Here is a 15,000-nt window from a genome sequence, read left to right as displayed (position 1 = left end):
ATCCGTAGGGGGCAATAAAGCAGGTGGAGATACAGGTAGCAAAGGTTGGTTTTTGTCGATGCTTTTGCTGCTGCCCCTAGGAGTCTGCCTTTCTTTGTTTCAGTTGTTGCTCATATTGTTCCTATCATTCCTTCTTATCTTTCCTGCCCCACTGTTTTCAAGGTCATTCAAGGTCATGTAAAATTAGAATTGACCAAATAGCTCAAAAAGAACCTAGTGACTTAGAGTCAACTCTTTAATATGACCTATCTTTGCAGTTTCCTTCTTCCTTGGTTTCCAATTCGCGTAAAGCTACAGTGGACAGTACATTACGTGAAGCATGGGCCTAGATTAGTCTCATAATAGGCATCCACTGTACAAGAGGGACATTTGCTCTTATTGATAACTTCCAGATTCTTTAAGCCATTTAACTTACTCCCTACTCCAAATCATGGTACTAATAAAGGCCCATTGCAGTTTTCTGCAGGGCAACAGCATGAATTTTGGCTCTGTACTGGTCTTTCATTTTCATTCACTTTTAAGCTTGCCTGCTTGGAGCAAAATGTATGATTTTAGGTTTGGCTAATGACTAGATGAAGTGGCATGTTATTCATGAGTGAAAAATAAATATTTTCTGTTATTTTTTTTTATAGAGTGAGACCTATCATGACTTCCTCTTATATAAAACCTTCATTAACCTAGGCAAGAGCAAAAGACCGCCATGGGACCTCAAAGGCCGTCTGCAGGACATGGAAGCCCTGGTGAAGAACTCGGCAGAGGAACGCGAGAACTTATTGCACAAGTTCATGGACTATGACATGCGCATTGAGAGTCTGGAGCTGGAGAAGAGGAGCCTCAACCAGAACCTGGAGAAGACGCAGAGTGTATCGCAGGCCACGCGGGATGAGGTTGATCGACTGGCTTCCAATCTGAGGTCAGTCCTTGGAGAATGTCAAAGTTTTATGCTGCCAATTATCAAGCCTTTTATTTATCTATTTGTTTTTTTAATTAGATATCAGATTTCTTTATCATTATGGTAATTTTATGTAGTCAATTAATGTTTTGTAGCCTTTTAGAGATATGAGAAAAGTAAAGATGATGTATTTTTCTCATAGAAATGAACAAGATGGGAGGAGTGCCGACAAGAGGAAATATGAAAGTACAATTCAGGACTTAGAATTCAGTAAAGCCACACTTGAACGTCAAATCAAAACGCTTGAGGCAGAACTTTCTGCCAGACAAGATGAGCTGGCGGGACTAAAGGTATTGTACAAGAGTGATGTTTACTTTTCCTTTTCCATTTTTTTCTTTCTTTTTTTTTTACTTTTACATACAACATTTTGATTCTTTGGAAAATTTAGTTCACCAAAAATGTTACGCAGCAAAACAAAAAGTTTAAACTTCTCCCTGTTTTTCAGTCAACTGTTTCTCATCTAACAAGTGCACATGCTGGCATTGAAGCTCGGCTTTCGTCAACAAAGATAATGCTTGACGACCGAAGCAAACGAGTATCCGAGCTTGAGTCTCAGGTCGCCACGCAGAAAGACACCATCGAAGACTTGGAGAAAAAGATGCGTGAAGGAGAAAATGTCAGACGGAAGCTTCATAACACCGTCCTAGAATTGAAGGTCGGTAAGAATGTGTCGTTGAAAGTGTGCCTTTGTCTTGTTCTTTGTACGGTTTTATGAAGGCAAGATTAAAATAGGAATTAGTGTACATTTTATTGTTTTAATATATCTTGTGATTTTGTCAGGAGAAAACATTGTTGTTTAAAAAGGTTGTATAGTCATTTGGTTTATTGACACTGAAGAAGTAATGTACTAAATTGATCATGGCTATGGTTGGTAGAATATCTGGAGGTGTATGCAGGTATTTCAGCATTTATTTTATTTTCCAAGCAAAGACGTGTGTCACATCTACATGTAATGATAGCTCTTACATATTTTCTATTCTGTGGCTTGTTATGTAACAGCAGCATTTGATTCTGACAGGGTAATATTCGTGTCTTCTGCCGAGTGAGACCACTGCTTGGGGAAGAGATCAAGGGAAATGGAGACAGTGACGTTATCCATCACATCAGCTTTGTTGATGAGAAGACTCTTGAACTGTGCAAGGGTGGAGGTGTGTGCAGCTTTTATCAAATCATTCCTTTTTTGTTAAGAGTTTGTTTTCATATATATTTCATGTGAAATAAAGACTCCTTGAGGGTTTAGAAATAATTATTTAGTAACACTGAATGGAAATAGCCCTAGTAGGGTTTCTTCAATGGCACCTTTAAATAAAATGCTTCTGCTTTCCAGATCCCAACAGCAGCACGATGTCAGGGCTCAAAGGGCGAGGAGGAGGAGCCATCGAGTTCTCGTATGACCGAGTCTTCAACCCAACCAGCACTCAGGCTGAAGTGTTTGAGGAGATCTCACAGCTGTCTCAGTCAGCCCTGGATGGCTACAACGTCTGCGTCTTTGCCTACGGACAGACTGGTTCTGGAAAGACCTTTACGATGGAGGGAATACACGGGGATGAGGCGCTGGAGGGGATGATCCCACGCACTGTCAAGCACATTTTCAGGACCTTGAAGGATCTCGAAGACAAGGTTCGGAAGTTATTCTTGAAGTTTCCACCTTCTCTCCCTACTGCTGCTGCTATCTCTTCTTGTGATGAAATTAACATCTCTCTCTTCTCCTTTTTCTCCTCCTCCTCCCCCTCCCCTCTCCTTCTTGTCAATTCTTCCCCTCCTTCCCACCTCTCCTTCCCCTCTTTCCCACCTCTCCTTCCCCTTCCCCTTCCCCTCACCTCTCCTCCTCCTTCCCCTCCTTCCCCTCCTTCCCCTCCTCCCTCCTTCCCCTCCTCCCTCCTTCCCCACCTTCCTGTCCTTCCCCTCCTTCCCCTCCTTCCCCTCCTTCCCCTCCTTCCCCTCACCTCTCCTTCCTCCTCCTGTTCCTCATTCCACCACCTCTTCCTCTGCCCACATCCTTCTTCCACCTCTTCATCCTCCCACCTCCTTCTTCCTCCCACCTCCTTCCTCCTCTTCATCCTCCCATCTCCCTCCTCCTCTTCCTTCTCCTCCTCCTCCTCCTCCTCCTCCTCCTCCTCCTCCTCCTCCTCCTCCTCCTCCTCCTCCTCTTCCTCCTCTTCCTCCTCTCCTCCTCCTCCTCCTCCTCCTCCTCCTCCTCCTCCTCCTCCTCCTCCTCCTCCTCCTCCTCCTCCTCTCCTCTTCCTCTGCTCTTGCTCTTGCTCTTGCTCTTCCTCTTCCTCTTCCTCTTCCTCTTCCTCTTCCTCTTCCTCTTCCTCTTCCTCCTCCTCCTCCTCCTCCTCCTCCTCCTCTTCCTCTTCCTCTTCCTCTTCCTCTTCCTCTTCCTCTTCCTCTTCCTCTTCCTCCTCCTCCTCCTCCTCCTCCTCCTCCTCCTCCTCCTCCTCCTCCTCCTTCTTTCCCTCTTTGTCCCCCCTCCAGATGTGATGAGAATGCAACCTTGAATTATTTCCATTGTCGTTTGATCGAGTACAGCAATTTGAAAAGTCGTTGTCTTGAATGATTTGACCTTCACCTTCTCTTGGTTGAGAGTGATTGTTCAAACGAGATTGGAATTTAGATGTTTCATTAAAGCTGAAAGATTTTATCCATTTTGTGTGGATTTAAATGAAGAGATATGTAAGGAAGAAATGTATGGATATTTGTGTGTATTAGAAAATTGAGATTGTAGTAGGGAAAAAAAATGGATAGCAGTGTTTCTCTTGCTTGTTGAGAATGGCTTTATCTCATCATTTTAGAATGTCATGGACGTACTATTATGTGTCATCTGTAGATCACTTTACCTTATAGATACTCAAGTTCTTTTTACTTACAGGGCTGGACCTACAAGGTAGAGGCAAGCTTTTTAGAAATCTACAATGAAACCATAAGAGATCTTCTGGCCACTCCCAAGGAAGCCAAGAATCTTACCTACGACTTGAAGCTTGTTGACAGCAAGAAAAATGATACCTTTGTGACCAATCTGAAGGTAGGGGCTCTTACAGGATTTTTTGTTATTTCTTGGTATTCTTTTTAGTTTTTATTGTGGTATGGCTTAAGGATTCAATCAATTCAATTCCTGGAGTGTTAACTGTGTTCACATAAGTTCAGAACCATTGACCTTGTTTGTAAAATAAGATCCTGATCAAGTAGTTTTATTCATTCAACTTTAAAACCTCTGCCTTTATTTATGCAGCTGTCAATTTATTCCATTTGTATGATAAAGTATTTGACATATGGTTCAGCAGTGCTGGAGCTTTATAAATCCTTATTATTAACAGCTTTTGTCAATGAGTATCTAGTATTCATGGCTTTGTCTTTTGCAGGTTGTTGAAGTAGAGAATGAGAGCCGTGTCCACCACCTTTTGACTCTGGCGCAGCAGCAGAGAGCTGTAGCAGCCACTAACATGAATGAGAGATCCTCACGTTCTCACTCAGTCTTCCGGCTTAAACTCACAGGACACAATAGCAAAACACTGGAGTCTTGTGAAGGTAAGTGATCTCTGCAACTGGTAGACTGAAGAATAAGGATGATAGATCTGTTTAACTGGGCCATCTCAGAGGAGTGAGTGGAGTAAATATTGTTTGCAGACCACAGTGATAGTTTAAGGTGTTATATTTTTTGAATCCTTGTATCTCTGTACTGTCTTACTATAAACACCTTTTGTTATTATTTATAGCTTTAGTTAAAAAATTATAACAGTACCAAACTGCTAACTTTGTGTAATATGAAGTAAAAAGTTCTGGAATTCCTTTTGTGTATGAGATACTATATAACAACCAAATACCAGAATGTTATTTTCTGAGATTGCTTTGCATCTGATGTATTGCAATAATATTTCACAGGTAACTTGAATCTGGTTGACCTGGCTGGATCAGAGAGACTGAAGGAGTCAGGCTCAGAGGGAGCAAGACTTACAGAAACACAGAACATCAACAAATCTCTGTCCAATCTTGGCAATGTCATTATGGCTCTGGGTCAGAAGGTAAGTCATTTCATCTTATATTGGGAAAGATAATGGAATTGGGGGAAAAAAGGAAAACAAAAATATAGGCACTCTGTCTGTGGAAGGACGAGGAGATGACATTTTGCCCAGCTCATGCAAATGGGGTTGATGATCTATTATCTATAATGGTCATAGAACTTTGTTAGATTTTATTGTATAGTTATCACGTGTAAACTATTTTAAAGTAACTAGATGTGTCTATCTTGGAGAGAGTAATGGATGGGGGACTGCATCCTTTGTCACAATCGGCACCAAACATTAAAAACTATTATTCTTTGTCATCATATTATGGAACAATAAAAATATTTATAAAATATTACTATCTTTGTGTGTTCTCCATCCATTATTCTTTACTTCTAGTCTTTAAAATTAACCCACTATTTACTTGTAACAAATTACAAGACCATTATAAAAAGTATGACCCTCCAAAATGCAGAGAGGAATTCAATTTGTGAAATTAGTAGGTATAGAAATATTAATATGGCCATGTTACTGCAATGAATATTTGTCATATATTCTAAAAATCTTTTTCCACTTGCAGCAAGGTCACATTCCCTACCGCAATTCCAAACTGACGCACCTTCTACAAAACTCTCTCGGGGGCAACTCCAAGACACTCATGTTTGTCAACGTGTCCCCCTTGGAAATGTGCTTCGGCGAGACTTTGAACTCTCTCCGCTTCGCAACCAAGGTCAACCAGTGCCACATCGGAACGGCAACGAAGCAGATCAGGAAATAAGTCTGAGGATCGTTTGCATGGGTTATCGCTGTTGTTGGTTCACTGATTGAATTTGTGCGACAGGTAATATGGTTTGTTTAAGAGAGATGTCTTAAATCTTCATTATTTTTACCTTTTCTTTTTTTAACTCTACATGTGTAGTGTTTCTCCACTGTTTATGGTAAATGCTTCTATACATACTTTGTTTAGCCTTAGTAGGTATGGTAGCATTGCAGCCATTTGCAGTGAAAATAATGTTAGCTTTCACTGGATGAAGAAATTCAGTGTTTCTGTAGATTTAACAGATAGATTGTGAATGCTTACTATTTATATTTTTTCAAAGAGCCCAAGAAACTTTTTAGATATTGCAATAACAACTTTCTGCCAAGGGTTATGGGAGCATTTTTATTTATACTTTTAGATTAAAGTAGAGTGTTTAACAGTATATTTCATCAAAGAACAAATAAGTAGAGAATGATTCGAAGGTGTATATAGCTTGTATTTTACCGTGTCTTCTTCAATACTCTATTTTATGTAAAGAGTGGCAGTATGAGTGAATGTTCGTGAGTGACTGATTTATGGCTTTCACTGAGAAAGATGAGGAGAAAATATTTTTTTCTTTTTCTTTTTCTTTTTTAAATTTGTGGATTACAGATGATGATTACCTTAGACATGCATCTGTTTTACTGTCCTATTTTGATGCCTAATTTTTCTCTTTTCTCTCTTCAGAGATAGGATTAATTTTTATCATAGAATAGTAATAGAAATACTAATCACAGAAATGATCTCTATATCTGCTTTTAAGGAACAAACATGACTGCTTTATCTTGCTAATCACAAAGGAAAGTGTATATATATATGTATAATTGTTAAAATTAATGTTGCCTAGAGCAAATATGTTCTAAACCAAATAACTTTATAATTTTGGCCATTTTCTGAAATATAGAAGTCAAGTTGTCATTTTTGTACAAAATTTTCCTTGCTTCCTGTTCTGTCTCTTTTTGACACTGATTGTATACAAAGAAATTTATACCGATTCTTTCAACCTGTAAAGATGTGTCTAAATCACACATGAATATAATAAAGGATTGAATTGTATCATTAGCTTGAGTTGTTTTATCATCCAGGATGCTTAAATAAACAAAATCTTAACTGGTTTCTTAGTTTATTGGCATGAAAAAGCACACACTTTGATACAAGATCAAAATAATGAGGGGATTCAATGAATCCAGTCCATCCTGCAGCTACCAAGGTCCAAATCTTTTCATAATCTTATACAACAATGGACCTTAATAGCAAGGAAGAAATGTTAAATACCTAGTACTTTTCTTCAATACAGAGAACGTCACCTGAAAATCTTATAACCTGAAGGCAAAGACTGTAAACATAGACTTAACAGCCATATTTAATCTAGCAAAACAAATGATGTGACGGGGATGAACGATGTTGAAGCCCGGGGAGCGCATCAGGCACAGGCATTCACCCCAGTCGCAGGCAATGCAAGCACCTGACACAGCAACCCAGGCTTGTACTCTCGCATACCTCGTCACCTATAGAGTTGCAGCTCTGCTCTCCCATCACACAGGGTTAGTGGAACGTTGACGAAAGTCAGGGCCAGGTTCAACATGTCCAAAGAGAAAGTCTTGGCCCATATAGAGGCTCCTTTGATGGATTTGATTATTTATTATTATTTTTTTTTTTGTTCTTTTTCTTTTCTTTTTATTTTTTTTAAGGGTTTTTTTGAGGGGGGTATTTTCTAAAATATTTTATTAACTTTTTTTACTTTTTGCATGCATATTGTTTAATAAGCTGTAGATTCCTGAAGGCTAAAAATGTGTTCATGGACATGTTGAACAAGGCTCGTGGCCAGAAACCCTCAGACACCACCCAAGAGACGGCAAAAGGGCTTGAGCGGTCAAGATCTGTAAGCTGATTTGGATATTACAGTGTGAAGAAAGAATCGCGACGACTGATTGCTGAACGTTTTGCTTTCTCTCGGGTGCCGTCTGAGAGCTCGGCCGCTGAATCGCTCCGTGGAAGCTTTGGATAGAAGGCACAGGTTTAATGGCTGAAATGGCTGAATGGGATGCGCTTAAGATATTCGTATTAATTCATATATTTTTTTTTTTATTATATTTACTGTTTGTGTTGTCTTTATCTCTTGAGTGGCAAATCCTGGCATATTATTACATGGAATTTGAAGTAGATCAATGGAAATTTAAAAACCATTTTAGGGTCGTTTTTTGTTATGATCAATTTTGCTTGCATTTAACATTTTTTTTATTTTTTTTATTGTAGTTAATATTTAAGTTCCCTCCCACAAATAATTAGTCAATCTGCATGTTTATTAACTTGTGTCTTTATGATTACAACTAATAGAATGCTTTAAAGCCATCCAAAATAATTAACCTCAAACACCTGAATATGCCACTGATTACTGATAAAGCCTTAGGGCCAGCGCTGTTCAAGCCGCGATCCTGAATTAAGGTTGATATTCTACGCTTTGAGAGACAAAAAAAAGATTAAAAAAAAGAAAAATAACTAATGCCAGAAATTCAGCCTTGATGGATGTTGCAGCAGCAAGAAAAGTTGCACGCGGCCCTCATGCTCTAGTGGATACAAACATGAAAGCAATTGAAGCACAATGGTCCAGTAATGTGCCCCAAGAAAATAAACAAAATGGAACAAATTTCAGTAAATACCCTATAAGTATTGACTTGATTTAATAAATGATCAGTTCCCAGGTGATTTTTTTAGCAGAATGTTTGACCTAAATGTTTAATGAGGTTTAAGTTTATTATTATTATTATTATTATATAATTATTATTATTTATTTTTTAATGAATTTAAATACCTCAATTCCTTATATATGCTATTATAAAGAGGTGATTCCATATAAAGAAACATGCTAAAATTAAATATCCATAACAGGTGAGGTTCTCTTATTTACCATATTAATACAGAGACATGCAATGGTTGGTACACAATCAGTGGGAGGAGAAAGCAGGAAGCATCAGAACCAAAGTGGTGCCCCATTTGCTTCCTGTCTTCCCCTTGAAACTTTTTTTCTTTTCTTCCATTTTTTGCGACTCTGGGAACCCATTGATGTCTCTGATTCTGAAGCAGATACGAGGGCCGGGAGACAGACAGACAGCACAAGAAACCCCCTCCATTTTCTAGTGGGGACGAGTTTCTCTTGACTACAATCTGAAACTCGTGCCCCAGGTATGCGTGTGGGTTGCCGCTGTCTCTCTCCCGTCCCTCAGGTAATTGAGGGGTAGGAGGGATAAATATGGAAAGGGAGAGCCTAATCAATAATACCTGGAATTAGGTTGCCTAGTATCTCTTAATTACAGCTCATCTGCCTTCATTTTGATTTGGAATGGATGACGATGAATTGTTGTTACATTATTTAACCAACAACTTTTATTTGTATTATATACATTAACAGGCAGTCATCATAAAGTTAAATGGAGAAAGTCTCAATAATTTGAAACCCTATACCACTACGAATAATTCTGAAAAGAATGGAAAGAGTTGGCATAGTCATTGGTAGCTGCAGTTTGCTAACAATATTTTCTTTCCTTGAGTGGACAAAGAAAACTGTTTGAAGCAAAGTAACATAGATACAATATAATAAAGAGGGGGGGGGAAGAGGGAGCCAGTAAGATAAACTTGGGAGTACATGGCACCTTATTATGTAAAGAGACAATGGAGAGAAAGACTCAAGTGAAGAAGTTTTACCGCTGCACTTTAGTGACGCGACCTGCGTTATGGAGCATCAGGCGGCACTTTCGCAAAAGGATCACCTTCTCGTGTGTTGTCGTTTAGGAAAATGAACCCTATTGGAGATCCCACTTAAGGCTCATAATGACTGATCTCGTCACATATCAAGACAAAGTACCAAAAACTGGTTTGATGTATGATGCAACAGAAGAATCTACCAACAAGATTTGTGACCTGAGCAGCGACTTTGAGCCTTGCATGGCACTCCTATAAAGCTGATTTTCATATTCACAACACAGAAAATTAGCCTTATTGAAATACCATCTGAGGATCAAAATAACTGATCACTCCACAGTGAACTACCCCAGTCTTGGATCAACTACATTGTCTCTCTAGATTAAGCTGAGTCATAAATAGCTGAAGAGGTTACAGCATTTTGAGGAACTACGGCCGTCTGAAATGTTTAGTGGTCATTTATTCCAATATTTTTTGTAATCTAGCAAGCAAATAATGCTCTAGAGGTTCTTCCTAGATAAAGTATGAAGCAAATGGTTGGGTTGCCCGCCCCTCTTGCTGGTGCCTACTTCTAGTGCTCAAGAAGGGGAGAGTTGATTAGGAAACTTGAGACTGCATTTGGACACCTTGGGACGGGCAGCCCACTCTAAGTTCTGATTGGTGGGGCCCTCTCCCAGTAAGCTAATCACAAGCAGTACGAGGAAGAGGCCACACCTACAAAACCTGATGGGTTAAGAGTTGTTCAAAGTTCTCATGCAGCAACAAGAGAAAATAATTATCTAAGATTCTCAAACCGTCAACAATAAACAGGCTTAATGTAAAACAAACAATCAGTCAATTATTTACAGAATATATACAGGCCTTTAGAAAGAAACATATAAAAACTTGACTGCATTTCTTCAATTATAATGAAGCAATGCACTTTATCAGATCTTGGAGAGGCGAACTGTCACAAATTTCATCATCCTATTTAAATTATCATAATGCTGATCAATTTGGGTAATTACTCACTTGGTATTCTATCTCTCTAAACTAGACTCTTATTCATAGGCATGATAACCATCACCTACAAACTAGTCGGGGAGATATTTGCGATATTTGCCTAGGTCCTATGCAGTCCTTCTCCATAATCTTTCTTCCTACATGACTTTTCTCATAAACTTTTCTAGCATGTCTGTGATGATAGTTCACAGTTTTTTTTCCTCAATTTGGCTGAAGCAGAGTGGAGGAAGATTTGTGGATGTTTTACATTTGTTTTCTAATGGTCTATTTCATTTCATGTTATCAATATTTTTCTTGTCACCTGTACACTAGTATGAGCTTGGCAAGTGAAGATAACTAGCTGTAGTTTCTACTGTCTTACATGTACAATACAGAGGGAGGTAGTCAGTTATAATTTAAGAAAATCATTTAAAACCTCAAGTGCCTGTCTTGCCCGAGTCTCACCCTTATCCAGCAATGAATACACAACACTATTGGAATAACCGATCTCCTGGCTTCCGTCTTCTCTTTAGCATTTATTTTTCTTCCGTTTCTTGTGTGTTTTTTTTTCTCCATTCCTAGCTATACATACAAGTTTTCTAAGATTTGCTCTACAAATTTGCCTGACCTGATCTAACATTTCGCTTGGATGACCTAGGCTGAATTTCTGTCTTGCACTACAGTACCTGCAGATAACATGGGACACAAGTGACCTAAACCTCATATTTTTTTGCAATATTTTTTTTTTTTTTTTTTTTTTTACTCATCATCATATTTTTTGTATTTATTTCCTCTTCCTTGACTGTAAAGGAAATTTAGCACCGGGTACAGTCATCCACTTACTTAAACCATTATTATTTACACTGTAGATGTCTGGCTGAAGTTATGACTGAAGAAGAAGCAGCACAAAGAAGAATGATGAAAGAGGACACAAACTTCAAAATGTAATAAGTGAGGATGATTCACACAAAGGACAAGGCTTCATATTTTGAATGAACGATATGTTTAGACAATCCAACATCATCACTTAGGAAATATGGCTATAAACGATGCAAAGGCAAAGGGGTGAAAGGTTGTGATATGAACACAAAACGTGTCTTTTTTTATATTTCGTACACCTCGGTAGCTGATACCTCCTGAATTGTCTATGCAGGTTAAGTGATGAATGGGCAGTTTTAATTATGTGTACTTTAAATATCATTTAAGTCTGACAAGCTAAATACTTGAACATTATTATTATTGTTATTATTTCATATTTTTTTTTCACTTGTATTTTAAATTCACTACTGGTCTGTTTTCCTCTTTACTGTAGATTCAAAGCTTCTGCTAGTCTTACTCGATTCCTTACGGCGTCCATTCCAGCTGCCTGCGTCAGTGGCCCTCCATAAGCATCCTGCGCTCGGACAGTGCGCAAAAGATGGGCTTAGGGGTTATGCCTTGTCAACGTAAGAACACTGGAAGATTATATACTTGGGTTTATTTTTTACGATAGGCTAGTTTCTAGAGCATGTTATTGATAAACCAAGCAGAGGTATTTTTCCCACTCACTAATATCAAGTTTTCTATCCAAAATCGGAGAAAAAGAAAAGAAAATGCCAAGCTTACATCGGTAGGAAGTACCGTCAAAGATTGAAAATTGTTTGAATTACACGAGGTTGGATTCTTACAAAGCTTCTTCGTCCCAAAGGGTTAAAAATGTCTACTTTCGAAAAAGAAACCTGACATAATCTCCGAGAGTTCTTACGAAGCACTGAAGGGGCTTTAGGGTCAAATCTTCACCAATTTCAGCTATCTCAAGAGGTCAGGTCCCCAAGGCTAGAGAGAGAAGGGGAGAGAGGGAAGTGGGGCGAGGGGGCGCCTTGAGAACAATTTCCAAAAAAAGGGAACCTCCTGAAATTTAAAAATCCGATGTTTTTTTAAGTATTTTTGTTTGTAATGATAGTAGCATCCTCCCTGAGTGATAGGGCGGCACATCTTATATCGGAGAGGGGATGAGGCTCTCTGTGACTTGTGCCTTTGACGGAAACTACACCCATTTCTGCTACTCTGGTAAATGTTTATTTCATTTATATATTTTTTGGTTTATTAGCATTATTTTTCGTGTGTGTGGGACTTGCCAATGAATGTTTTCTTGCTCTGCATTTTCTTTGTTTTATACTTATTACTTTTTGTTTATTTCCTTTTATCTGCCCCTTTATTTTCTATACTTTTCGTGTATCCATATCTCTGCTATCGTTTTCCTGATCAGTCTTGACAATAAACCTTTCTTGACAAGTTATATACTTTATCTATACATATATAACTCTTTGTAATTCCTCCATGCTTCGCTTTCCACTTTTCTTCGTAACGTACATAACACTTCCTTCGTTTTATCCTTTTATTTTCCATTTTGCACTCTCCTGCCTTATAGACCCTGAAGCATTGCAACGTTATTGTATATATATATATATTTATTTATATAAGTTCATAGCCTTTTTTTCACTAAGCCATCCTGTTTCGTATCTGGACGTCCATCGTAAACCTATCACTACTGATCGCCTCGTGTTCACGTGTCTTCAGTGTTCCCCGTTTTAATGTACCGCCAGAAATCATCTTCATGACCCAGGCTTGAGTACTTGGTTACCTCACGATGTCTTGTGGAAATATTGGCATCTCATTCTCACAAAGATACTTGAGGATTGTGACTTCTTTGATTTGACATTACTTTTTGTTTGTTTTCTTCAGTTCTTGTGTGTTTTTTAATAATATATATATATATATTTTTATTCTGCGCCATTTTCACGCACAGGGGTACCAACCTCACCGAATTGGTATCTCAAACCATCCAATAAATGTGGCAAAAAGAAACAACCCGAGGATTATCCAGCACTTAGAACAGTGCTGGTTTATTATCTTATAGTTATGAAGTTCAGGTTTGAATAAGACGGTTTGAAAACAAATTCCCGCATAGCATGTTGAGGAGCATACTGTCAGCTCTAGCGCACGCGGTGTCTCACAGCTGAGGTTTTCCAGCACATATTACTGCCACCATTTTCACTACTACTTCCAGAATGCAAAAAAAAAAAAAAAAAGAAGAAAAAAAAAAAAATAAGAGAGAGAAAAAATTGTCGCGCCAGCTGCTTTCTTTAACGTCCCTTCCTCCCTCCTTCAGTCAGGCCATTGTTCTTAGTAGTAACTAATGAATCACTAGAATAACGAATATATACATTCTTTGTAAAGCTTCAGTATAATTTGCTTCAGGCACAAACATCACCACTTGCTTGACGTAACTAAACGGAGTCTGATCACGGCAGCTGCATCATTCGTTGCTCATTTGTTTGTTGTTCCTCCCCGTCCGTTTGCGCACAAGTTTTTATTATTATTATTATTATTATTATTATTATTATTATCATCATTATCATTTTTTTGTTCTTCTACTGGGTGGCTGCGCAGCGGGCATTGGATTTGGCGATGGTTGTGGGTTGTGGAAGCAGGTGGTAGCAGTGGTCACAGAAGGGGAAGACTAACCCCTAGGGGACCCCGGAGACTCCTTCACGAACTCCTGGGGAACACTTCGGAACTCCTAGGGAACCCCATAGGAACTCCTGGGGAACCCCTCGGCCTTATATCACTCAATATCAGCAGTGCAATGATGCACCTTTTATCACCAGCAACGGTCTTCGAACATCGTACCCACACTTGACTTACTAACACAGGAGAATGTATATTGGGGAACAGTTGAACAACAATATATTATGAAATGCATCGTAAAGAGCTAATATTCGAAACTGTTATTATGCAAAGTGAACAAAAAACAAATCCTAAAGTTACAATGGTATTGATAAACTGTTATGCCTTATTGCTGTTCAACCTGGGAAAGTTCTAATTCATGTAGGAGTTGGAATGACATTAGGTAGGGGATCATATGAAGAAAAGTTACCCAAAAGGTTTTCACTCCTATCACCCGTAGCTGCCCCCCCCATCTGCCCACACGGGGGAAATACTGCTACTACTGGAGGTCCTTGCAAACACTTTGGCATCTGGCGAAGAGGAAGGGGGGAAGAAGGGGGAGGGGAGGGGTGGGGTGAGGCGGAGGGGGGGAGGAGAGGGAGGAAGGTAGTTCCAAAGAGTTGGTTATAATACTTCGAGGGTTAGAACTACTGCGGCAGAAGAGGCCAAGAGGAGGTCGTAGTAGTCGTTCAAAGTGTGGGGCTGGGGAAGGCGTGGTCGAGGAAGAGTCCAGGGGAGTGAGGGCTCAAAATACAAACACCAGAAAAATGGCAGATCAGGAATAAGATTGAAAGGAAAAAAATCAACAACAGTGGTGGTGCTTCGGGGCAGTTGGGGGGAGTCATACGTGGGGTCCACTACCATAGAATGCTCCTACTATGGGATCTGAAATAAGGGCGGCTCACCAGCTTCAGGAGGACTCGACCGGGTCGCCCGTCCGTCCGGAAAGGACCCCGGGGCGCCCTGTGACACCCCATGAAGCTGGTGGGCCACCCGAGAACCAGAGCTGTAAGATATGGATTCCAAGGACCGCTTGCAGATACCTTGTGTTCTTTGGAAGCGGCAGGATAAAGTTG

At 39.4% G+C, this 15,000-nt stretch overlaps 2 protein-coding genes across 6 annotated transcripts in view; one reads left to right on the top strand and one right to left on the bottom strand.

Moving 5' to 3' along the window:
* The window catches only part of LOC125042167 (carboxy-terminal kinesin 2-like), a 20,588-nt gene extending 13,771 nt beyond the window's left edge, over window positions 1-6,817 (top strand). For 4 of the 5 annotated variants that reach the window (XM_047637641.1, XM_047637642.1, XM_047637645.1 and 1 more), the window contains 10 exons: window positions 1-44; window positions 682-913; window positions 1,095-1,242; window positions 1,398-1,607; window positions 1,971-2,100; window positions 2,280-2,572; window positions 3,825-3,977; window positions 4,315-4,480; window positions 4,835-4,974; window positions 5,537-6,817. The exon at window positions 1-44 is cut by the window's left edge and continues 97 nt beyond it. In XM_047637641.1, coding sequence (XP_047493597.1) covers window positions 1-44; window positions 682-913; window positions 1,095-1,242; window positions 1,398-1,607; window positions 1,971-2,100; window positions 2,280-2,572; window positions 3,825-3,977; window positions 4,315-4,480; window positions 4,835-4,974; window positions 5,537-5,734 — 1,714 coding nt within the window. In that variant the 3' untranslated portion in view covers window positions 5,735-6,817. The remainder of the gene's footprint in view (window positions 45-681; window positions 914-1,094; window positions 1,243-1,397; window positions 1,608-1,970; window positions 2,101-2,279; window positions 2,573-3,824; window positions 3,978-4,314; window positions 4,481-4,834; window positions 4,975-5,536) is intronic. The other variant, XM_047637643.1, reaches the window with a different exon arrangement.
* Window positions 6,818-6,861: 44 nt separating this feature from the next.
* The window catches only part of LOC125042168 (potassium voltage-gated channel protein Shaker-like), a gene marked incomplete at its 5' end in the record, with an annotated part of 44,822 nt that continues 36,683 nt past the window's right edge, over window positions 6,862-15,000 (bottom strand). The window contains 1 exon segment of the mRNA XM_047637646.1: window positions 6,862-15,000. This exon segment is cut by the window's right edge and continues 1,156 nt beyond it.

This window comes from Penaeus chinensis, chromosome 31, assembly GCF_019202785.1.
Source record: "Penaeus chinensis breed Huanghai No. 1 chromosome 31, ASM1920278v2, whole genome shotgun sequence".
NCBI lineage: Eukaryota > Metazoa > Arthropoda > Malacostraca > Decapoda > Penaeidae > Penaeus > Penaeus chinensis.
The sequence above is the reverse complement of the archived record's forward strand: the minus strand, read 5'-3'. Positions and strand labels throughout refer to the sequence as shown.